This window comes from Lontra canadensis, unplaced genomic scaffold (genome assembly GCF_010015895.1).
Source record: "Lontra canadensis isolate GAN:19392208 unplaced genomic scaffold, GSC_riverotter_1.0 scaffold144, whole genome shotgun sequence".
Classification (NCBI taxonomy): domain Eukaryota; kingdom Metazoa; phylum Chordata; class Mammalia; order Carnivora; family Mustelidae; genus Lontra; species Lontra canadensis.
This window is the reverse complement of record NW_022631138.1, coordinates 956,975-982,599: the sequence shown is the minus strand read 5'-3', so window position 1 is coordinate 982,599 and position 25,625 is coordinate 956,975. Positions and strand designations below refer to the sequence as shown.

Below are 25,625 nucleotides of genomic sequence, written 5' to 3'. Positions count from 1 at the left end.
GTATCTGTCCCCTGTGCTCCAGAGAACCCCAGGCAAAACCTGGGCATGGCCTCGGGAAGACAGAAGGGGCTCCTACCCCACTGCTCTCCGTGAGGCTGTAGGCTAGGACCCTGGATGCCGCACACGGACACACAAACATCCAGCACGTGAAATACATCACAAGTTCAAGGCTGGGATCAATGGGAAGAAACCTCTACATAAAAGGCTTTGGTAACTGTCGAACACGGGCAGCCCCTACGGTGTGCCCGCACCACAGGCTGAGCCACCTTCCGGGGTTTCTGAACCATTCTCTTCCATGAAACACTAAATTCAAGGACGGCAGGGGGATGAGCCATTAATGACAGGGGCACTCCAGGCCATGCATACGAAACCTAAGATCTCCAACCAGAATGAATGGTTTTTTTTCTGGAGTCCACTTACTTGAGACTAAGACAATTAATTGGCCTTCTTCACGACCATTCTGCTAACTCAAATTCATGAGTTTTTAACCACTGACTTTACAAAATCAGAGTGTTGAACGTGAAAGCAACTTCCTGAGGACATGGGTGGGGCTTGAACCTTCTAATTTCGGAGAGTACTTAGCTTCTCGGGCTCAGAGAGCACATCCAGTCTGTGGCCCTTGAGCATCTTAGGAAACAGGGCAGAAGGAAACATAATCGAGAAGCCTGTCCTTTTGGTTAAGGTCACACAAAGCACGTCCAGAACCCTTTACAGGCCTCCCTAAGAAACCAAAAGCAGCAAGCAAGGGGCTGATTTACAGCTTCAATAATGAAATACATTCAGTCCAGACAGCCTTGGCAAACCCCTCTATTTTTAAAGCAACTTGAGAAAAACTGCCCCCATCTCACTTGCCTGTGCCGAACCATCCTCTGGACCAGGAGGCTTGCGGACGACTGGTAAACCCATGGCATCCACTCTTCCAGCGGGTGTCTCTTGGTGTTCATGGTGACCACCTGAATGTTGAGGAGGTCAGCCAAGCGTAGAAAGTTCATTTTGTCTATGATGTAAAAAAAAAAAATTGATCCCAAGTACATGGCCACTGTGACACTAAGGTTCAAAGAGTGATGTCAAGTGAGCTCACTCTTGTTTCTGCATTTCCCAGCTGAAGATCTGAAGCTTCAAAGGGTGAACACCCAAGGTCAAGGAGCCAGCAAATGGCAGAACCCCCCACCTGTCCTCATTCAGACCTGCAGCCGACCCAAGGCCACCAACCGTGGCACATGATTTTGCTAGTTCACAGATGCCGCTCCCTCACCCCTGCCTTCCACCCACCTTCTGCCTCACATGTGCCCCCCCCTGCTTTCACTGTCTGCCTGACTTAACTTTCCAGCCTCAACTCTACCAAGCCTCCAAGATAGGTGTAATCCACACCCTTCCTCAAGCCCCTATCCTCTTCTCTGCACCTCCCTCCTTCCTGCCCCTTCTCAGAGATTCACTCAGACCCATAGCTTCCACAGCAAGTTGGCCCGCCAGCTAGGCCAAAGTTCGCTGAGCACCTTCTTGACAAGCCTGGCCCCATGCAACTACCAAGCTAGTGTTCTCCAGACCCGCCCACTGCCCAGGGTCCCTACCCCGTGCACCTCTCCCCAACCAGACAGGTCAGATGCTGACCACGAGTCAACCCTGCTTGTGCATGGACTTCCTGCTCCGTACAACTGAATGAATTTCACCTCAGTGGATGGAATCGGAATGTTTAAAGGACATTGCTGTTTCCCACAAAGTCCTTCTTACAATATTTTTCCAAGTTTTCTTTGAAAACTAAGTTGAAGTTTGGAAATGAAGTTGACGTTTGGAAAATTTAAAGAAATCGTCAATGCAGACCAGGTCTAGCCGGAACAGCCCTCATTCCGAGGGCCTGGTGGATATCCACGCGTCCATTCCAGTTTTCAGGAGCAAACAACAATGAATGATGGCTCTACCACAGCGTGGGCTGTGCGAGAAAGATGCCATCAACAGATGCCCAGGCAAAGATTCCCAGGCCTGGCAGAAGTGTGACCTCCTCCGAGGGAGGAGCCTGAATCAGACACAGCCTTGAGTGATGTGACACACTCATGTTGCTATCTTCCCTACTGGTGGTAATGGTCCTAAGAACATTCTGGAAAAACATGAGGCTTCTCGCTTCTGGAGGAGTCACCATGTCAACCAGGCCCCACGTTTCCTTTGCCATGGCTATTCTTGGTCAGCGTGAAAACATTCTACAGCACAGCGGGTTTGGGCCGTGCCTCATTCTCAGGTTCCTCTGCTCCCTTTTGTCACTGACCAGCCTTAGGTACCTCTTACAGGCCTCACCCTCTGCAAGGTCACTACCCACATTCAAAGAAGAATCTCTGAAGATGGGCAGAGGTGGTGGTGGTGTTTTGGTACCCGGATCTTCTCTGGCACTCTCTAGAAAGTTGTGTGGTGGCCTCAAAGAACCCCTCCTTCCTCTTGTTCATGGAATTCATGGAGGGATACATCCAAATGAGTAGGGGAGCCAGGAAACTTGGATGGGTCTGGTATGCTCCGTATTTATCCCGCACAGCTGAATGGCATCGTTTAAGACCTACCCTGCTTACAGCCCAGAACATGGAAGAAGCTGACAAGACAAAGAAAGGCAATTCATCTTCCCACTTGGGAAATGACTGTCGAAATTTAGACTGACCTCAACAACAAAGAAGTTCATATGAGTATGTCCTGGGGACCATGTGTATCTTTTCTGGATGAGGAGACACCCAAGTATATGGGCCTCCCCACACCTGACAGACAGAGACAAAGATTACTAAAATCCCCCATCCCTAGGTTTGGAATATCTCAGCTTTTACTACCAATCCTGGAATTCACTTTACAGAACGAACTGCAAAGAAAGCTCGTAAGACCCTAAAGATTCATTAGCATCTTCAGAGTCCCAATCATCTAGAAGCAACAGAGGTACTAAACTATCAAAGGAGAATTCTCAAAAACAGAGGGGCTGAAATCTGGGAACGCCTGGGCTAGAGTGACCAGCCACACCACCCCAGTTTTTGAGGTGGGACATCCAGGGGGACCCAAGTCCTGACCGTCTCCTCTAAGTACTAGAGCAGTGGTCTTCAAAGAGTGGTCCCTGGGCCACTGCTGAGCCTGTCCTTGTGTTCCCCACCCTCCATGGGATAAATGCTGAATACAGAAACTTATAGAACGATGGCCAGGATCATGTCCGCTGACTCTAACAATGAAAAAATGGGACTTGGATTTTACACTTTTTCATTTCATTTTCCCGAGGACTGATTTTTGCTGTACTTCACCAAAGTGTCACCAAAATGACTGGTGGGACATCCAGCAGCTTCACAACACACAGCTTAGGAAGCACTGTGCTCAGGGGTGGCCCAGGGCACCAGCTGCTCTTCCCCATCATCCACACAACTCTAATCCTGACACGCTGAATGGCACAGGGAACCCCTGCCTGTCCCTAACGGAGGACACCAAGGCAATTATTCAGGCTCTAAGAAGCCTGGCTCCTGACTCGACCTTCAGAGCCACGGCATGGAGCGGGGTGGCTGAGGAGACTTGCTTGGGGCTCAAGGGAAGTCGCATGTCAGATCCTGTTCATTCAAGAGGAGAAAGGCCCTCTTCCATCCTGGATCCCAAACTCTCACTGGAAGACATGAGCTCCCCCCATTTAGCAGTGTCTTACTGTACATCCCTCTCTGTTCTCTCTCTTCGAGTAAGTTCTAGAGACTCACTGTCATCTCCTTCTCCCACCTGCACGGAGTCCTCTTAAGGCCCACAGCTCTGCTGGACTTGTTTGAGGGTCCTGTCTCAGGTAAATTTACATCCGGTCAGAGGTATCCCTTCCCTTTTGGTATGTTTCCATCTAGACTCTTCTGGAAACGGATGACGTGAGGGTGTTCTAGAGTTTGGGATATATTTTGGTCACCTCACATCTTGTCACCACAATTTCCCATTACGTGACTACCAGAATCTGGGGCGGTTTAGCCCAGTGACAAAAAGCACAGGCCTTGGAGTCGGACGGCCTTGACCACTTTGCAGCTGCGCAGCCATGGGCAAACTCCCTAACCTCTTCCAGTCTCACTTTCCATACCGACAAACAAGGACGACAAACATCCCCACCTCAGTGATTGCGTACACGCCACATACAGAAAACAGGACAGCGGATCACGCCTGACACACATAGAACAGATGTGAAGTACTATTCGTAATAATGACCAGCCACAAGTGCCTGAACTTTAGGTTACTTTCAACTTTTTGCTTTTGAAGACTGAATGTGACATAGATGCTGTCCCTAAAGCAGGGTCAGCAGTGGAATGACCGGGACAGGGTAAGGGCTTTAAGGTCTCTTTACATGTTGAAACTCACATGGGGACGGCCCTGTCAGAACACAGCATAAGGCCCCTAATCCCACTGGACTGTTCCCAACAGAGGTGCCCACCTATATTTTTATTTGCAAATTTTAGAAAATTAAAAAAAAAAACACACACAAAACAGTAGTGCTGTTTTACGAATTGCTTTCGGGAGCCACCCACTTTGGGAAGTACGGTGAAGAGGAATGTCAGAGGCTAAGGCTTCTTACCCACGTAGCCCTTCTGTCCTTCATCAGAGATCCTCAAAAGGAGCTCCAGGTGGGGACTGCTGATGTGTGGCATCACAGTCCTGGCCAGCCGCCTCCAGTGGGCCTCCATCACCACAAATTCTGAGCCCACCTTGACCTTCAGAATGTTGAAAGCCTCCATCATTTTGTGACGTTTCAGGTACACCAGCTTGCGAATCTCGTTCTTTAAAAAACAGAATTGTGGTCTTTAAAAGAAAACATCAAGAAAGTCTTGTTCCTTTCCCCTAAACGTGTCAAGATAATTGACGAGCCAAAGAGAAGGCACCGATGGGTCTATTATTAGGCAAGGTCTGTAATCCCTCCCCAGCCGCAGGTCCACGAAGCTAACCCGTCCCCATAAATGAAACTCATCTTACCAAGTCTACGGGAGGGAGCGCGTGAGGGATAATCTGTGTGGTGAGAAACAGAACAGCAGGAGGCAGACTGGTCCCAACTCCACTCTGCCCGGGAGGAAGGAAGATTCCAGAAAGGAAGGAAATCGGGTGTGCTGCTGAGACACGGGGAGACCCCGAAAAGGGAGAAGATAGAGCTACCATTAAGTCAATCAAGAAAGAGAAGGGGAGGAGGAGAAAAGTCGGGGAAGTGAAACTTGGCTAGAAGTGATCCGGAAGGAAGAGGTCGAGAGCAGGAAGAACAGCTGGGCCTGCCTGGAGCTGCCCTCTGGCCTTGGCGCAGGGAATCTTCCAGGGACAGTAGGCTGGACAGGCCTCCTCGGGTTACAGTCACCTGAAGGCCACTCCTGCTGTTCCCTGTAACCCCGTTACCCAATAACGTCATCACTTCATTGATTACATGGCTAGGCTGTGAATTTTTAAGGGGTGTGGGCTGTATCTTAATTGTCTTTGACTTCTCCACACTTGGACTAGTGTTGGGTGCTAAAGCGCATTTAAGATGTCCGCTGACTAATCCCTGTTGCAGAGGATGACCCAAAGAAACACTGCGTTGAGACCGGGGAGCGACAACAACAGTTCTGTCCAGCAGTGACAAAGGGGAGGCACGCCAGGCTCTTTAGGACAGCCTCTTTCCACCCGGAGGGAGGAAGTGAGAGTAGGAGGGTCTCTGAGGCCTGGCCTCTGGGGCAGGGCCAGCTCAAGTCTCCACAGTGCAGAGACTCCACAGGACCGGGACAGGCCAGACACCTTCCAAGGAGATTTGGGCCAAATCTCAGACTCCGCCCCACCACCTGCTTGCTTCTCCTTAGCCACAAACCTTGAAGTTCTCCCTGACTTTCTTCTTGTTCCCTGGTGGCCCCATCCCTATGCAATGAAAAATTCAGAACAGAACCAAAATGATCAAGAACTAGAAGGCAGTGTCTTTCCTTAAGGAAAGACTCTCCGTGCAGCTAGTTTTACAAGATGAGAAAACAACCAAGCAGAGATGTGTGCAGCGGGGGTGGGGTGGGGGAGGTGATGCAGCTGAGGCATCCCAGTGGGTGCTGGGCTGGACATAAAGCAGCCTCCACCCCGAGCAGTCAGAACCCTCTGCCCACCCAACACCTCTGGGAATTCTCCAGACATAAATCAAATAGGCAGGTACCCAGGCAGAAACTATTGGCTTGAAGAAGTTTCTGCTTCTGCCGGAGAGCAGAAAAGGAGTTGGGGGCTTGGGGAATATCCCCAACTCTCATTCTTACACAAAACATTTCAAGGAGCCATGAACAACTTCATGCCTTAAGAGCAAGGAGCAAAGCAAGGGCTGCTGCTGCCCACGATGTCCAGACGCACTGTCAGAGCCATAGCAAAGACGGCTAAGGAACCGCCCCACCCAGCAGAATAGAGCAAGCCACCACAGAAGTCTTCAGATCGGCTGGAGCAAAAAGAAAAAGGACACTTTCAAGTCCAAAGCAAATGTGTTCGCCAGTGGATCCAGCCCAGATGCCCAGCCCCCTGCTGCCACCCCCCTTCCGCTCACGCACAGTACCTTCAAGTGCTTCCTATAATTGTTGTAGACCACAGCCAGAAAGACGGACATGAAGATGTAGGTATTGATGATGATGTAGGTTATGAAGTACAGAGAATACCACCAACTGAAGTTATAGGCAGGCATCCTAGAAGGAAAGAGTCACGCGGCATGTTTTTCCATAGCCTTGGCCCCCAGCGCACAAAAGGTCAGCCTCGGGCACAATCCACATACACGAGGTGCAGCAAGTCCTTCTCCCTCTCTCCCTGTCCCCTAGATGGTGTAGTGCTGTGCCATGAGACCGCAGAGCCATCGCCACCCCTAACGCTAAACAGCCAGCTCCAAGCTTGCCTTCTTGATTTCTTAGTGCCTTATGGAGGCGGCAACTAGGACTTGGGAGATCCCTCAAGCCCATTCCCTCCCTTCACAATGAGAAAATCGAAGCCTAAAAAGGCAACTGACTTGCCCAGAACCAAGGAAGGAATCAAAGTGTGGCTTAGGCTTATATTTAAGGCTCTTCAGGACACCAGGATGCTTTGCTGGAGGGCCAGGTCATTTTCTAGCCACTCTAGGACATGAGAAGGAAAGGGAACCCTTAACAATGGCGCCAGGGCGAGAGGCATAAATCAGGATGTGTGCTCACTCCACCTTTAATGGAAATTGGATTTCATACATTTCATACAGGGAGTCAGGGGGCATGGCCGGCCGGCCGCCCAGGATCTGAGGGAAAGATCCAAGAGGACGCATGGAGGGCCAGAACTGCGCCTCGCCACGAGTGTCTGAGCCAGACCCAAGAGTGAGCAACAACCAAGATCAAGTCAATGTCATGAGCAAACACAGAACTAGATGACAGAAAGCCTTCCCCTGCCCCGACGTGCAGTATGGCCTGAGGTGGGATTGACATTTCCAGTTAGAGCCCCGTCCATGCCCTGGCCCGAAGAGATGTCTACTCAGCGTAGCACTGTTTAACAACTTTACTTCCACAAACGAGGTTAATCCATAATACGAAGGACATTGCGGGGGGGGGGAACCACCACAGGATGTTTTCTTCCTAAGAAAACTCCACATGTGTGGAGAATTGGCATTGTGAGGAGGAAGGCACCAACTACTAATCTTTACGTTTCTTTCCTGTTTCATTTAACCAGAAAAGCACATCGATGTTTAGGGGAACAAGCCATGATTCCTTTATAAACACAGCTTAGTGTTTAGATTCAAGACTCAAAAAAGTCCCAGAATAGAAAGCAGGCTCCAATAGTTAAGACTGGTATCTCAAGAGATGTCTCCTGTTGCTTTCAGTTTAAAAAAAAAAAAATCACCTCAATTTAGTTTTAAATAGAGAGAGGGTAGGCTATCATCAGTGCAAACATTTTACATTCTTCAAAAATTTTTACGATGAACATGAATAAATAGACAATCACTATTTCTCCTGTCTCAGCCCTGCTGGTATCAGGAGACAGCCGCCTTTAACAAAGTGAATTCCATCATGGTAACAGGTGCCCGTGAACTGAGTCAAGATGAACGTACATGACATCGGGGCTGTTGGCAGTAGTGACCAGCACGTAGAGTTCAAACGCTATCTCCAGGATATTTGTGAAGTAGGGCAAGCCTTCCACTGTTCGAAGACCCCTAAAAAGGAACCAAAAACACAAAGTGAGAAACTCACACACATAAATAAATCTGTGGTTTTTTATATACTCTGCCCCTGGAGTGTCTGAACAAGGAAGATGGCACCTGGTGACAGATTCTGCCACCAATGGGCTGAACCCAAACAGAGGAGAATTTACAGGCAGAAGTTCCCGGAACAGTGTGCTCACCGATCCCCAAAAAGCTTCAAGGCCATAAGGGAGAATATCAGCACACTGAACATGAATAAGAGGAAGACGTAGAGAATGTCGGGCAGAGTGTTCCGGATGCTTCTGAAAGTTCTTCGGATCTGTAAGGACAAAATTTAATTTCATTTACACGAAAATCAGCTCATTTTCTGCAAAAACAAAAACCAAGCCCTTGCGTTATCCTAAGGAATATCCTTACCTGACGACTTTCAGGGAAGTTAATTAGGAAGACTGGCCTTAAGGCCCTTGACCATCGAACACTGTGGATATTAACAGCTTCCAGGGAACCATAGATAATCAAATCGATCAAGGTCAGCTGTGAGAGACAAGGGTCAAAACTGTCAGTGTCACCCTGCTAGAGGACACACATAGGAAGTGACAGTGTGAACCCACGGACCCCTCCCGGATTTAGAAATATTTCTAAAAATAAGAACAGTACAGAGAGGGAGTCTCCATATTCTGAGGGTTCAGCAGATGGGTGAAGGGAAATCACAACAAATGTTTTGAGCAAGGTGAGAAGAGACCTGGGCATTCCAGGCAAACGAGCCATCACAGGTTGAAGAGGTAGTGGTAGGTTTGTGGGGCGGCAGGCAACTCGGGCCAGCCAGAGTGAAGAGGGCCCTGTGAAACATGTTTGCAGGACTGAGGGCACTGGGTAGTCTGTGGAGCCCACAGACATCTTGGAGCAAGGGAAGGAAGTGATGGGAGATGCACTTCCAGAGAATTAATCCAGCGGCAGCATCTAAAATGCACATATCGGGTGGGGATCTGAGGTTGAGGTGACTGTGGCAGCTCCTGAAAGAGGTGACCAGGGCCTGGACCATGCTGTGGGAACAGAATGGCATGCAACAAAGAGACAGAGCATGGTCACATTAGACACTACTGCAATAGTCCAAGCGGGGAGAATGGAAACAGGTCAAGAGGCTTCCTGAGGGGCTCTGGGGAAGCCGGATGCAAGAGAGAAGAGAGAATCTTGACTAAGAGGACTAGGAACTGGGTGTTGGGACTTAAGGCACCACCCACAAACAAACAGCTAGGGTAGTGGTGGGGCAAAGAGGGTTTCGTCTCGTCACGTGTGTGTTAACACACAGACATAGAAACTGCTAGCGAGAAGTTGGCCACAGACAAAAGAAACTCAGAGGGGAAACCAGTATCAGCTACAGTATGGGGATCCCTACCTACCAGTGCTTGTGGAAGCTGTGGCTTGGAGGTGTGCAGACTGAGCCGGGAGGTTAATCAGAACCTCTGTTCTGCTCTTCTGCTGACTATGAAGTACTTTTATCTAATCACTGAAGGGGCCTCTCTGGGCATAACCACTTAGCATATACCCTCCGGATCTCTCTGTGAATGTCATACACATTCTTTCCTTTTTCTTTTTAACAAAGATGAGCTCCAGCTCTATTGTAACTTGTTCTTTTGACTTAATGAATGAGTAGCACCTCCCCTTGGTAATAGACACAAACACTACTTTAACACTATTTCAAAAGGCTGAGTGGAGGGGCCACATTTTATATAACATGTATCTACTGTCAGGAAATCGAGTTGTTTCCAATATTTCAGTACTATGAACAGTTCAGCCATGACCAATCTTAGGGATAAAATCTTTGAACACATCCTTCTTTCCTAAAGATAAATTCCCAGGAATGGAACTCCAGGGTTTTGAAAGGAACTACCACACAGCCTTCCAGAAAGACAGCTTATTTGTCCCATCAGTGGGGTAGAAGGTTCTTTTTCCTCTCAATCTTGCTAACACTGTTTCATAGGCGAACACATGATATTTTATTGTTTTAACATATATATATGTATATATATATATATACATATATATATGTATATATATAATTTTTTTTTAAATTAGAGAAATGACATGTTTTTTCTTAGCTACCATTATTTTTCTTCTGTGAGATGCCTTCACCTATTTTTGGCACTACTGGAGTTTCTGTCTTTTTTTCCCCCCTTTTAATTTGGAAGTGCTCTCACTATGCTAAAATACAGCACTCTCACCATCATATTTTGCCTTCTCTGTTCTTTAGTTGGGGTTCGCACTTGTCTTGTGCAAAGGGGGTTTGCTGTGCCAAAGTCTGTCACTGTTGCTTTAACCAGGTCTGTTCGCTTCACAGTTTCTGCCTTTGACCACAAACTCCTCAGGGCGCTATCATGAGCACTCACCGCTATGGTTACCATGATGCAGATGTTTTTCGTATCCTTCCAGAAAACCATCTGAGGGGTGACTTTCGCAAAATGTACAAGTCTCCCGAAGAACGCAGTCAGGCAGAGTACTTCTGCTATTGAGGTAGCCTGCACAAAGAAAACAGAGACTCAACATAGCCACCCCCCACCCCGCTGCCACTTGGAAATTCAGCATTTGCCCTCTTGTAACCGCCCCACTCCCCAAGCTCCCTTGATGCCACCCTCTGAGAATTAGTGATGTCCCTTAATTTCTTTGCCAGTTGCAACCAAATTCTTTGCTGGTGGGGATGATATCTTCTTCCTAGGAAATCTGTCCTCGAGCCATGAATCCCAGGAGCCAACAGGCAGGGCTTCCTGGGAGGGGCTGAATCAGCGGGCAGGGGACCCAGAGGCATTTCCCCAGAAAAGGGGAGGTCAGGGATGATAGACACAGGAATGTTCTGGGCTCTCTAATTCTCACATTCATATTTAGAACGGGCACTTAGACGTTCAGTTTCTCTAATAGTACAGTAACTGCCCAAAGACATGTTTTGAATGTGGGTCATTCCTTAGCCATCTCTGTCACTGCTGCCCTCTCTACCTATGTGTGGTTGGTTGGAGGAAAGAATGAAGGCCACTGAGCCCAGTGCCACGTCCTGACGGTCTCCTCCCTAGGTTAAGGACCCCAGCTCTGAAGTTCCTACCGGCAGCTAATTGGCAGCCTGGAACCACGGCCCAGGCTTCCCTGTGACGGCCCTGAGGCAGCTGGTCCTCCCTACCACAGGCACTCAGTCTCCAGCACAGGCAGAGGAGGGTGGCTGAGCAGGAAGAGGTGGGGAAAGGGTAACCTGGCCAGGTTAGGGTAGGAAGACAGAAAGGTCTGGGGTGTGGGCTGGAGGAATGGATTCCCTAAGGGATGGGAAGGGCTGGCTCTGGGCCCTAAAAGCAGCAAGGTGACTCAATATTCCTCCCCCCACATCATGGGTCCTGGGCGCGGACACAGACTCCAGCTCCCTGCAAACATTCTTGCCCTCAACCTGCTCACTCCTGAAGGGCTCTAGAGATTCACTGTCAAGACCAGGAGTACCAAAGGGCCTGGGGCAATTCCAGGACACCCCAGCTCAAAATAGGATGTGCTCCGTAACGCTGTCCCTGGGCCAAAGCCCCAGCATGACACATTGGCACACTGGATTCTAGAGACTGGAGGCACAAATGCTGGCTGACAGAGCGCTGTGAACCCAGGTGGCCAACCCAAAGCTCCCGTGGCCACTAACACCTGCAAGGGGGAGGACTCGGGAAGGGAGGCAAGGGACTGAGAAGACGACCCCAGGGAAGGCTGATGGTGTCCAGAGTGAGCCTTGCTAGGGAGGGCCTGACTGTCTGGACCTGTGAATGCACAGCTCTGTTTCATCTAACTTTATGTTTGTTCTGATAGTTCCTGGGCCACAAGTTTTCTGTCCAGAGACTCCATTATTTGTGGCATCTCCTCATATGGAAGCCTGTTACACCACCACATTGACGGCCCCCGAGGAACCATGATTCCAGTCTTTAGCCCTTGGCGGTGTTCTCCCCTGCTGACTCAGGGCTCCAGCACCTGCTGGTCCTTGGCCAACAGGAGAGCAGCAAGTGTTATACAAGTAGAAGCCTGATGGTGCCCATACAGGAGGGCGCTCTTTCCTGGACCTCCCCTGCCCCAACTGGGAGAAGCCTAAAGCCCCACGTAGCAGCCGGGTAAAAGACAACAGGGCCCTCTGGTCCACAGCTCCAACCAGGCAAGCTCCCAGCTGATGGCCAGCAGCCCCTGCCAGCCCCCAAGGATCAACAGAGCCTCCACATATCAATCTCCACAGCTCATGACCCCAGAACAGGAATCTGCCCGGTTGGGCCCCATTACCCACAGAATCATGGGAGGCAATAGAAGCCTGTTCTTTAGGCTAGGGTCGATGACCCTTGTCTGTGAAAGGACCAGACAGTACATACTCTGAGCCTTGCAAGTCATCCAGTTTCTGCTACAACTACTCTAGGAGGCAGGAGCTGCATCAAGCTGAGAATTAACATGAACAGATGATTAGTTACTCACTGGCACTGATCTGGAATAGATGGTTCATTGGTTGTATTACTCAAAATCCTGTGTGACCCACTACCAGGCACCAATAAATACGCTAGTGATCTAGGACTTAAGAAAGCTGGAAATGTGGCAAGTACAAGTTGCATATTCTACCATATTATGACATTGTCTACTTGCCATTTAATAGATATGCTCTGAAAATACCATTTTTCTATCCAGTTTAGCCCTGGGTACACAGAAGACAATAAAGCTTCTACTCCACTGAAAATGCCTATAAAGGAAGCAACAGCTCAGTGAATAAACAGAATTCTTTCAGTCCCCAGCAATAAAAATAAAATCATGTTCATGTGTATTGAAATTGCGGGGGGTGGGGGAGGAAGAGGGCCCACCTCATCAATGACAAAGTCTGGGTAGCCATTTTGTTTTTAATCCTTACCAAGAAAGGCAGTGGAAACAGCGCGGGCTCTTCAAACAGGGCGAGGGAAAAGTCCACACAAATAAAGAAGTAGATGGCTACTTGCATTGTCCAGTGGTTATAAAAATAGTAAAGTCTGAAGACAAAAAGAATAAAGGTGTTTGTAAATAAGGAGCAGAAGTCAAGCAGAAATCAAACTTCCCACTAGAAGACATGGTAGGTAAAATACAGAGTATGGCTCTGGCCACATTTCCTTTCAATTCTGAGGAGCAAGGGACAGTAGTGAATAAGGCACACATTACAAAACACTAACAGAAAAAAAAATCAACACATTATCATATCTCAAAGGACAGTCTCTTAACAGTCTCCAGCTATGATTAAACCTTCCTCGTGGTGATTACAACAATAATAAGAGAATACTTTTAGAGGACTTTAAACAGTGACTAGTACAGAGTAAACCCTCAGTTAAAGTGACCTATATGATGTGGCATGGTAGCCTAACCAGTTTAAACGTGCATTGTCCCATCTTGATAACATGATAGACTCAGAGCGATCTCATAGTCACAAGTTCTCTTCCTTCGGGCGGGGGACAGCACCCCCCCATGCCGCAACCTGCTTGAAGCTTCCAGGAATGAGGCATTCATTGCTTTGGGAGGCACTGGCACTGAGCCCTGATGATAAGAAATATTTTTTCCTTATTTTGAGCCAAATCCTTGGTCTTAGTTCAACGTTTACGGGGTGCGAAAGAAAAGACGGGATTCTTAGGAAAAGAACAAACATATGGATTACATCACAAGGCAACAGAAAGAAAAAGAACAAGGCTTTTCATTGAGTTGACTCTAAGAGGACAAACCGTGCCTAAGAGGAAAAGGTGATAATGTGTTTACTTTGGATGCCCTCTCTCCTATTCTGGATGTTCTCATTTACTTGTGTATCCGTCCCTAATGCATTGATTGAATGCTTTCCTATGTGTGAGACACCATGTTCTTATAATTAAAAAAAAAAAAAAGCATTGGATTTTAGGATTTTATCCAAATCTATGTGTCATACCATAGAGACTTTTCAAAATGTTTGCGGAGACAATGTCTTCAGTTTGGGTTTAACTTAAAGACTACTGGGCACTAGAGGACAGTTTGCTCTCTGTGACAGCTTAACACTTTCCTTACCTGATGGCCCGAGGAGATGTTTCAAAGGGAACATTTCTGTTGTACTGGGCATCAGAAACATAGGCAGCTGCTAGCAGGAGGTCCTGGTCCTCCTTGGGAGAAAGTAAGGAGAGAACACCAGTCAGAAGAGGAAAGGACACTTCTCTTTTTCATATTAAGTACAAAAAAAAACCCCACACCCCCCCTTCCCACTCTTGCCAGGGGTAATCAACATTATAGGACTGGTTGTACACCTCCAGATTTGTTGCTGGGCACTGGAAATCCTGCAGTGGGCCTGAGACACAGGCATGCTGGACCTTCTTGAATTCAAATATAGGCTCTCAGAGGAGGGAATGAGAGCAAAAAAGCACTGAATCGTATATATACATGTCATTCAATGGCACATTTATACTAACATATATAGGGCTAAACACACACAAATATATAAACACAAAATTATATTTAGGGCATTTGATGGGTGGTTAGAGTGTTTTTCAAGGGTAATTTTTACACATAAATCAATGCCTTTCTGGATAACTTGTGAAGCTAACTCCTTCTTAAAGTATGACCCCACTCTATAAATACATGTAATTTTAAAGTAACAAAGTTGTTTTCATATGATACAAAGTTTCCTTTTCTCACTCAATATATTCTGGACATTTTTTTTCATGAATGAATGAATATATATATTAATTGAATGAATGAATGAATATATATATATATATGTATATATGTATATATACCTATCCCATTCTTTTTAATAAACGCCTGTTCCTTTAGGTAGCATCTCCCTTTGTTTTCTAGTTTGAACACAATTACATTGAATTTTAAAAATATATATATATTACACATGGACACACATGCATAGCTTTGTGCTATATGAATGTTTTTATAGGATAGAGTTGAACTCGTGAATGAGAGGTATTTGCATTTTTTTTGTTTTGACAGATAATACCAAACTGTTTCCCCAAAAGTTATGCCTTTGATATGCCTCTAGATAGTTCATGAGCATCATGTTTTCCTGCTTCTCACCAACACTCATATAATTTAAAATGATTGATAATATCCAATCAGCCAAAGTGGCATCTTGAGATTTGACTCTACATCTCATGACCAGTACAGCTAAGCCCCATTTGCAATGACTCTCACTTCTGATTCTGTATAAAAGAGATAAAGCACACATACATACAGACTAGCTATTTAGACCTTCCTATGTACTTGACAAGGAAAACAACCTGATTATCTGTTCAATTACCAGGATTACCTCCTTAGAACATAGGACATCTTCCTGCTGGAACTGGGATGGAAATCTATTGGTCAGGCAAGCCCATTTTGCAAGCGGATCTAGTACTCGGAAAGGTCAAAAAATTCCAAACTTTATACAAATATACAAAAGTATGTATCTGTAGACACAGCAGAACTGTGTTCCCTCAGTTTATTTCATATTGCAACACCTTAAAAAATAAGTTATATTGCATTAAAAAAACACAAACAGTTGTTACTAAGGTAAGTCTTTTAAAAGTCTTTTAATAGGTATTTCACTACAGAAGATATATGTATGCATGGCAAATAAGCACATAAGAAGATACTCAGCATCACTAGTCATTAGGGAAATACATATTTTTCTTTCTTTTTTTAGGAAATACATATTTAAGCCCCAGTGAGATGCCATTTCATATTGACTACAATGGATAAAACTAATGACTGACTATGCCAAGTGTTGACAAGGATGTAAGGCAACAGAAACTGTCACACATTGCTGGTAGGAATGGAAAATGGTGCATTTCTTTCAGAAAACAGTTTGGTAGTTTCTTGGCCATTCAATTCCTAAGTATTTACCAAAGAGAAAGAAAGCATATGTCTACACAAAGACTTTACATCCACCCCGAGAATGAGGCTTATGTTAGAACACCATTCCAAAGTCATACTTGTATACAAATATTCATAGCAGCTCAACAATTGAACACCAGAACCAACCAACATGTCCATAATAAGTGTATAGATAAACAAAATGTGATATATCTCTACCATGAAAGATGACTCAGCAATAAAAAGGAATGAATTACTGATAAACACAACAAAATGGATGAATCTCAAAATAGTTTTGTTGAGTGAAAGAAGCTAACTCCTGTTCTGCTGAAAGAGTACCTACTATATGAGTATATAAAACTCTAGAATATGCAAGCTACTCTAGAGGGCAGAGACCAGATCAGTGGCCTGGGAACAGGGAGGAGGAGATGGGGAGAGGGAGGGACGGCAAACAGGCACAAGGAAACCTACAGGGGTGACAGATATGTTCACTACCTTGACTGTGGCATTAATATCATGAGTGTACTCATCTACCAAGACTCACCAAACTGCACACTTAGAATAAGTATAGTTTAGTTTTTATCAATTATAGCTCAATAAAGCTGTTAAAAACTGCCCCCAAAAGATGAATGTTTCCATTAAAAATAGATGCCAAACAACAATCTCAAAGATGAAATCACAGCGCTAAGAACCTGTCACCTCTCAAGTCACGGGCCTTCTCAGGGCTGGTACAGCAATTCCTAAAGGCAGGTTATTAAAAACTGAGAAGAACTGGGAGCACCTGGGTGGCTCAGCCCGTTCAGCGTCTGACTCTTGATTTCGGCTTCAGGTCATGATCTCAGGATCATGGGATGCAGCCCCACGTTGGGCTCCACACTCTGTGCAGAGTCTGCTTGAGGTTCTCTCTCTCCCTCTGCCCCTCCCCCTGCTTGTGATCTAAATAATAAACAAGTAAATAAGTAAATAAATACATAAAATCTTTAAAAACTAAGAAGCACCATAAAAATGTGTTAGACACTTCATCACACATTTTCCTTTTACATGTTTAAAAAATATTTTAGTAGGCAATCTATTAATACCAATTATTTTTCCATTGAACATCTCAAACACCAAGGAACACTAGAGTTCCCCAGGATATACTTAGAAATCTGTTTGGGATAGAAAATGGCAAGCATCAACAAGAGTTTATTTTTTTAAGTGAATGCACACTAATCTTAAGAAAGTTCCCATAAGCCCCCTAAAGACTGTACTGGAACAGCAACAAATTATAATATGAAGGCCCTTAAAAAATATATTCAGGTCGGGGAACTCCAGTTGTGCTCTCTCTCTCTCTCTCTGACAAATAAATAAATAAAATCTTAAAAAAAAGAAAAGAAAGAGAGAGAGAGAAATAAATAAATAAATAAATAAATAAAATGCTGGAGATGTCTCTCCATCTCTCCTTACTGTGTTCCTGATTTCTTCTTTCTCTTTAAAGAATGATTTCTCTGGGGGTGCCTGGGTGGCTCAGTGGATTAAGCCTCTGCCTTCAGCTCAGGTCATGATCTCAGGGTCCTGGGATCAAGCCCCACATCGGGCTCTCTGCTCAGTGGGGAGTCTGCTTCCTTCTCTCTCTCTCTGTTTGTATGTGTGTGTGTGTGTGTGTGTGTGTGTGTGTGTGTGTATATATATATGTACATATAAACATATATATATATATTTATTTATTCAGGTCAAAATCTCTTAAAGCCACTAGTGTTCCCAATTTTAAAAGATGATGCTACTAACATTCTCCCAGTCCCAGTGAAAAGGTTTGTCCATAAACGAGCAATTTGACAAGCACAGATTTGAGATGTACCATCCACATGCCCTCCAGGTAGAGAACAGAAAAAATGCTCAGCGGCAATCCTCAGCCAGCCAGGCCCTGGCAGTTACCTCCCTCAGCCACTAACCAGGCTCCCCACACCGAATGATATAAGTACCAGGGCACCTCTTCCAAACCCCCCTTGCCACCTGAACTCATGCCTGTTACGTTGAAATACACTGACACTTTCACAACAGCCAATCTACCTTGACATTGTTTCCAAACTTTCCCATTCCTACCTAGTCCACTTCTGACATCTGTCTCTCTCTCTTTAAAATCTCACCTCCTTGGTCTTCTGTGCCTACTTGTCTTCCTTCTCTCCATCCTGTTTCTGTGCAACTTCTAAGGCCCCCGCCCATCTTTGCTTGGGAAGAAGTACTCTCCACGGCAAACTTACTGCAATGACCATTCTCACTAGTACTAAGGCCATCTGGATCTTTCCATAAAACAAATCATTTTCATGCAACCCAAGAATGTGGCTTGTGTCATGCATGCTCTTTCAAAACTGCATACTTTCAAGTTTACATGCGAACCACTGCCCCTATCTACCATGAAAACAAGCAAAGGCCAAATAACAATGTTCCCCCAGACACAGCTTATGGATAGCTTTGCACCCCACGACAGCAGCCCCGGCCTTGGGGAGGCACCAGTGTCTGCCAGGACAGCAGTTCTGAACCCCCACAACACCTCCCACCACCTTCCGAGCTTTGCTGGTAAAGAGCCTGTTGCCCAGACCAAGTGCATCAGAGTCTCAAGGAGATGAGACCCTGGACGACTCTGTAAAGCTCCCACAGGATTCCAACATGCAAGCAAGATGGAAAATCACTGGCCTAAATATGGCCACTTTACTACTGCTTCTTGTACGTTTTGTATTCTCATGGCACTAGGGCAATAACTGAACTTTTCTGGATTTTCTTTTTGTCCTCTTCTTCTAGCTGTGACATCCCCTTCCCTCTCCCCAAGATCTGAAATGTATTTAAGACTTTTGTGTTCTCTCCTCCAGGCCTCTCAACCCTGTAAGGCTTCCTTCTGTGGAAAGGTGGATAACTTATAATCCCTTAGGGAAAGAGGGCAGAGAAAGTGCAGGAGAGTAGGGAATGATCACTTCCAGAAGCTTTCAGGAGAAAGCAAGGAAGTTCCTTCCCTAAGCCCCCCAGTGTAGGAATAAACGACTAGAAGTTCCAGATACCTTTAAGTCAGACAAGAACCTTGACAAAGCTGATGATAGAAGTGCTTTTTTAAAACGCTGATATGTCTCATTTAGCTATATAAGAAAATTAACCTAACTAACAACAACCTAAGATAAAAAGAAGTTACCGTAAATCTTAAGGAAAATTCTCTCTCGTCTCAGTTTTTCCATCTGCTACTACAAGCACTATACTTTCTGTCTGTCTCTCTCTGCCTCCCTTCTTTGCTCCCATAAGTTATGGGCACAATGATGCCCAGAATAGAGATGGTCACTGCTTTCCGTGCAACCCCCATTCAAAAGCTTCTAGCGACTTCTCTTCGCCTAGAGTTCCCGCAGAATCAAATGTCAAACTTGGCATTTAGGGGCTCCATGATCTCCCCTCTCTCCAACTTTGTTTCCCTCATTTCCCTACAATAGCCCTCTTCTCTGGTTGAAATTAGTGGGTGCATTGTCCACTGTCCCACTACCAGCCCCATTTCCACACCTAAAACCAGGAGTACACTTTCTAGAACTTTCCTTCATGGGGGGCCATCTCAAATCTCATCTCCTCCATGAAGACTGACAATACCAGCAGCTTCCTTCTCCAAAAAGAAAGACTGCCAAGAGAAGCTGGGGTTATAAAGTGTATTGTGGGCATTTCCCATGAAGAAACAGCTAGCTGCTGAGGGTAAGCTAGGCCATGGCAGCCATGGTGAGACTGTGAGAGAAGAGGTGGCAGTTAGCTGTTAGTATAAACACCTCCTGTCCCTCAGTGCAGAAAGACCAACAACCCGCAGGCCAAGGGCAGCCTAAAGATGTGTTTTGTTTGGCCCAGAGATTGCTTTATGGATGCTGGCTACTAGTTCAAATTTTTTTAAAAACTGGAGCTTACACAAAAATTTGAACTTCTGGTTTCTCTTTGAAAGGTCATAACATCTGGCAATGTTGGGCTCTATTTCAATATGCTTTTGCTACCCACCCCAATACTCAGGTCACCTGAATAAACACTCATTATTTTTTCAAATTCTGTGTCGGCCAGGCAGCCCTTCTGATCTAGACCAACGCAGCTAATCCATATGGTCATCTGGAAGAGGTGGCCCAGGACAGCCGTGCTCACGTGTCTTGGCCATGTGCATGGAGCAGCAAGCTAGACAGGGCTCTTCTACACGCTGGTGGTGAAAGGGTTCCCAGGAGCATGAGGAGAGCAACCACCAATGCTTGAGTATTTTTGCTATCTCTGCTTGTGTCACCTCTGCTTCTGTCCCATTGCCTAAAGTAAGTTTCACGGTCAATGGTCTCAAGGGCTGGAGAAATTGACTCCATCTCCTGCTAGAAGGAGTTGCAAAGGCTCATTGTAAACCGGGTTGTATGCAGGATGGGAAGAGTCTGTGGCCATTTCTGCAGTCTGTGATAGCCCCTGGAGCCAAAGCCAACTGGAAGTGGATAACCATGGTCTTCTTCTGGCAAAAGACATCCCCTCCATGTCACCATAAGCCCCACTCTCCAGCTGAGTCATTCCCACCTAGGCCCCTGGCTTTATGTTCCTCCCTGGCCCCTGTAGCCAGTCCAGCTTGTGGCCACCTGATGTAACTCATCCTGTCCCAGGGCTTCTTGGTTCCTCCCATTTTCCTCCTGCAAAAAAAATTCTCTGCAAATCACTATATAAGGGAAAACCAGGAGACGGAGAGCCTGAAGCCAGGGCAATTGAAGACTTGAATGAAAAGTTTTAAGTATAAGAAGATTCAAAGAGAAGCACACAAAATACCGGGAGGCGATCACACAGATCACAAAGTAACAGCGGCCAGGACGTGGGCTCTCAGCCGTGGCTGTACTTTCCATACTTGGTACCTTTAAAGTGACTGTTACCCAGGTCACACTCAGACCAATTAAATCAGAATCTCTGTGGTAGGGTCTGAACCTAGACACATTTCTAAAGACTCCCCAGGTAATTCTAACCCACAGTAAGGCTGAGAATCACTGACATTGGATTATTTCGATTTCAAAGCTGAAAGTGTTGGTAAAAGTACCAAAGGAGTGGATTGCCACCTTAGCATCTGCCAAAAGAAACACCAGGCAGAAAAAGGATCTTTAAAAAAAACAAACAAACAGGGGGTGCCTGGTTGGCTCAGTGGGTTAAGCCACTGCCTTCGACTCAGGTCATGATCTCAGGGTCCTGGGGTCGAGTCCCACATCGGGCTCTCTGCTCAGCAGGGAGCCTGCTTCCCTTCCTCTCTCTCTGCCTGCCTCTCTGCCTACTTGTGATCTCTGCCTGTCAAATAAATAAATAAAATCTTTAAAACAAACAAACAAACAAACAAACAAAAAACACTTGAAAGTAGAGGGTAGAAATGCATTTTCGATGACTAGGCAGTTTTTTATTAAGTGCCCCAAAACTAACCATTTCATGGTAGCTACCAAGCATCTTCGGTCAGAGCCTTGCTTGGCTTAATGACTCAGTCATTGCTGTTATCTCAGAAAATGAGGGGTTCTGCTAGAATTACCAGCCGGTACCAGACTCCTCGCCTTGCATGCCTGCTCCCAGGGGCCTTGAAAGATACTGAGACACAAGTATGTGATTCCTACAGGCGTGAATTAAGCCAAAAGCCTCACCCTGGGCTCAATCAGGACTCTGGGCTGTTTCAGCTCTCCCTGCATTTCTTGAGGTCTCAAAGGATTAGTTGTGTGTGTGTGTGTGTGTGTGTGTGTGTGTTTGTTTTACAGTCTTCTCTTATTTAGACAAAGAAATATTAAGTACACAGAGGGAGGACATAGACAATCTTCATCTAAAAAGATGCTCTCGCCACAGAAAACTCCAGGGGTCCCAGGCCCATCATGGTGCAGAAGGAGGGGAACACCGCCTGGGTTGGGTCACAGCTAGGGACCAAGAATCCTTCTCCTCTTTCTCCTTTACCTGCTTTCCTCTACCTTAGGGAGACATGGTCAAATTCACCTGTTGGAAGTGGCCAGGCCTTTCTGAGAGACCAGCGGGCCAAAGAGGGAGGCCAATGCACCAACCAGGGATTTTCAGCTTTACACGAGAGAGCCTGCCTGGTGGGCTGCCTTAAACAGGCCACAGGAGCCCACTGAGAAGAAGCAGGGGCGATGCCAGAACAGCCCAGAGCCGAAGAGGTCAGCTCAAGGAGGAGGCGGAGGGAGAACTGAAAGACCCTTTGCCTCCCACACACTTGCCGGACGAGAAGGAAAGGCGGCACACGTGAATGTTCCCAGAGACTCCTGAAACCTGGCTGTCATTACCGTGGGCCAAGCACTGTGCTCGGGGCCTGACTGACAAGGTCTTCCGACTCCTCTGAGGTGGGTGTGACTTAGCATCCCCACATTACCGAGCGGGAAACGGGAAAATGCACCAGGTATCGGGCCCTCCTCATCTTGTCGCTCAGAGGTAGGATTTTCTGAGTCAGAGTAGGGACTCCAACAACAGGGGTTCTGCTTCCCTCTGCACTCTGAGTTCTCATCCAGAGAAAGGAAACAGCCCAGGAACGACTGCTTGGAAGCTCCACGTCTTCCAAAGAACAGCAGAGCTGAGCCCATCTGCTTCGTCCCGCGGGGTGCTGCCTCAGCACTCCCTGACCCACATCCCGCAGACTTCTTCCCGGGCGTTTCCCTGCAGCGGGACCCTCGGAGGTTTTCCTGCCGCCATGGAGCACAGAGCGGCGAGCATGGGCACCCTAGACCCCGCAGGGGCGCGCTAAATTGGCACCGGACCCCCAACACAGAGCCCGGCCGCGGGTTCCAGCGCGGCCCCCGCCAGCGGGGAGGCGGCTCCGGCCGGCTCAGGCGGCGCGGGCGCGGACTTAACAGCCCCCCACCGACTCCAGCATGCGGGACTGCGGCTCGGGGCGCGGATCCCGGGAGCTCCAGCCCCCGTGCGCTTCCCAGTGGAGCAGCCCCAGTGCCACGGCTCCCGCGGCCCAGAGGACGGAGTCAGCCCCAGGGCAGGGGGTGCTCCTCGCCCGCCTCTCCACCGGGCCCTTACTCCCAGCAACCAGCGCTGGCTTCGCGCGGGGTCGCGCTCGACCCGGGAGCTCCGCGGGTGGCCGCGCCGGGAGGGACCCGCTCCGGACCCGAGACTCTGCCGTCGGCGCGCGCCGCCAGCCCTCGGGACGTCCTGCGAGCGCGGTCGCCCCCTTACCTCCAGCGCGGGCGGCTCCTCCGAGGGCTGCGGGTGCAGGCGGCGCACACCAGCGGCTCGGCCGGCCCCTGGCATCTCCGCGGCGGCGGCGCAGCGGGTCGGGATGTGGGAGCGTCGGGGCCGCCGTGGCGGACTCTGTCCTCGGGCCCCCGGAGGCCGGGGCTGAGCGCGCTCCGCTCGGCCCTCCACGTGACCACGGCGGGGACGACCCGCGGCGGTTCCGAGGGCGGAGGACCGGCGGCGGCGGGCGCGGCGGGCTTCCAGGCTCTGGCCCCTTCCCTGCCCAGCCTCCCGGCCGCGTTCTGGATCCAGGGGCGGGGACGCGGAGCCGGAGAGGGCGTGGGCGGGTCGCCGAGGGGCCGCGGGGGACTAGCTCCGGCTGGGGGCGGCGTGGGTTGGAGGCCACCCTGGCGTAAGGCCCCAACCTTGTGCCATGGAAGCACCGTAAAACAGTTGTTTTGAGAATTAAATTCGTTCATATATATTCAGTGACTGCCACTGGCGAGGTCCCAGTAAATGCTGGTTCCTTCCCCGTCCTAGTAGAGACCCCCCCCCGGGGGGGGGGGGGGGGGGGGGGTGAACTCAGTGGGTCCTCCTAAGGCAGATACTTTTGGGGAGGGGGCGCAGCCCCTCCTCCCTTCCCCCAGGTTGCCCCCAGTTCCAGCTCGGCGGGGAACTCAGTGTTGCCAGAACTGATGCATTTTCCAGAGAAAACAAAAATGCAGATTTTCATGAGACTGTTCCTGACTTTTTAAAAAAGTTGATCATGAACTTATAACAATACATAGAAAATTCTTGAGGGCAATTCTTAGATGAGCCTTGGCCAGCAGGGCAAGGGGCCCTGGGCCCAGTACCAACCAACTTCATTGACCCTTCTCAGAGAAAGAGGAGGCCTGGCAGGGCTGGAACTGGCCCTGGACACCCAGCAGGAAGCATGGTATCCTCTTAAGTGTTCCATCCGGACCTTGCGCTAGGTATTGACGGCTACCAAGATCCAGCTCAGGAACTGTAGCAAGCGGAATCCTGCCCCACTTCTTCCCCTGGCCCCCACCCACCAGAAGATTGCCCATCTACCCCCTGGTACTATGAATCTGTTACTTTACTCCTCAAAAGAGATTTAAAGCATGTAATTCAGGTCACTCATCAGTTGATCTTAAAACACAGAAATTTCCTGGATTATCTAGGTTGGCCCAATGGAATCACGAGAGCCCTTAAAAACATCAGAGAAAAGCAGAAGGGGAGGTGAGAGATTGGAAGCCCAGGCTGGGCTCGATGTGCCTGGCCAGGATGCTGCTGCCTTGAAGACAGAGGGGTAACTGCAAGGAACTGAATTCCACCAACAATCTAAATGAAGCTGGAAGCAAATTCTGTGACCCCAGCCCCAGCCCCCCGCCTCCAGAAAGCAACACAGCCCTGCCCACACCTTTATTTCAGCCACATGAGACTCGGGGCATGGAGTCCAGCCATGCTTTGCTGGACTTTGGAACAATAGACTATGAGATAATAAAAAGATGTTGCTTTAAACTCCTAAATTTGCGGCAATTTGTTACACAGCAATAGAAAATGAATACAGGACACCAGCCTGTTTTTCAATGCCAGAGTTGAGTTCTAGCCACGAGGCTGGCCTGCTGTGAGAACACCATGTAGCTCCAGTCCCTTCATGGGCATGCCAGGCACTGGGTTTGCTACCGCCCACCTCCTCTGATTATTCCCACACAGTTCTAATATCACATCCCCTGCAAAGCTCTTCCAGCCAATGGATCACTTCCTCTCTGTGGTCCCATGCTCTTCATGAAAATAACCACACGGTGCCTCAGTTCTTCTATTTGTATATGCTGTCCCACCCCACTAGGACAAGCACCTGGTGGAGGAGAGGGCAGGAAACTTTCATCTTTGAATCCTCACTTCCTGAATGGGCAGACATATGGGAAGCAGATGAAATGGCAAAGCAGAATTCACACCAGCTTGTACTCAGTGACCCATGTCTACAGGATGTCTGAAATAATTCTTATAATGCTTATTGTGAGAGACGCCTGGGTGGCTCAGTCAGTTAAGCATCTGCCTTTGGCTTGGGTCATGATCCCAGAGGCCTGAGATCAAGTCCCGCATCCAGCTCCTTGCTCGGCAGGGACCCTGCTTCTCCCTCTGTCTGCCACTCTCTCAGCTTGTGCATGCGTTCTCTCTCCCAAACAAGTAAAAATCTTCTAAAAAAAAATGTTTATTGTGAAGATCACCATAAAACTCTGCATGCCTTTGAAAAAAGACAATTATTCTATTTCTATCCCAAGTGGTGACTTATAGAATGGTTGTTTTATGGCAGGTCTTTTAAAATGATTTTTATTTTGGTACAATGTAAATGTATTCATTGTAAAGAGTTGAAACAACTATTAGCCAGTTTGGATGAAAACATGCTCTACACTTTCCTTCACCTGCACACGCGTGAACATGCTTGCATGCAATTCTGTGCAAATGAGACCACTCCTACCCTGTAGACACTGCTGATCCCCAGCCTACCATCCACCCCCTGACCACCCGGGAACCC

The 25,625-nt window shown here is 47.8% G+C and overlaps 1 protein-coding gene across 1 annotated transcript in view; it reads right to left on the bottom strand.

Annotated features, from left to right (window-relative positions):
* LOC116858910 (two pore calcium channel protein 1-like) overlaps positions 1–23,200 on the bottom strand; it is a 32,713-nt gene extending 9,513 nt beyond the window's left edge. The window contains exons 1-10 of the mRNA XM_032843871.1: positions 23,084–23,200; positions 14,135–14,226; positions 12,990–13,104; positions 10,486–10,614; positions 8,516–8,632; positions 8,299–8,417; positions 8,009–8,110; positions 6,506–6,632; positions 4,547–4,748; positions 853–997 (exon numbers count right to left, since the gene is read on the bottom strand). Coding sequence (XP_032699762.1) covers positions 853–997; positions 4,547–4,748; positions 6,506–6,632; positions 8,009–8,110; positions 8,299–8,417; positions 8,516–8,632; positions 10,486–10,614; positions 12,990–13,104; positions 14,135–14,226; positions 23,084–23,158 — 1,223 coding nt within the window. The 5' untranslated portion in view covers positions 23,159–23,200. The remainder of the gene's footprint in view (positions 1–852; positions 998–4,546; positions 4,749–6,505; positions 6,633–8,008; positions 8,111–8,298; positions 8,418–8,515; positions 8,633–10,485; positions 10,615–12,989; positions 13,105–14,134; positions 14,227–23,083) is intronic.
* Positions 23,201–25,625: the final 2,425 nt, after the last annotated feature.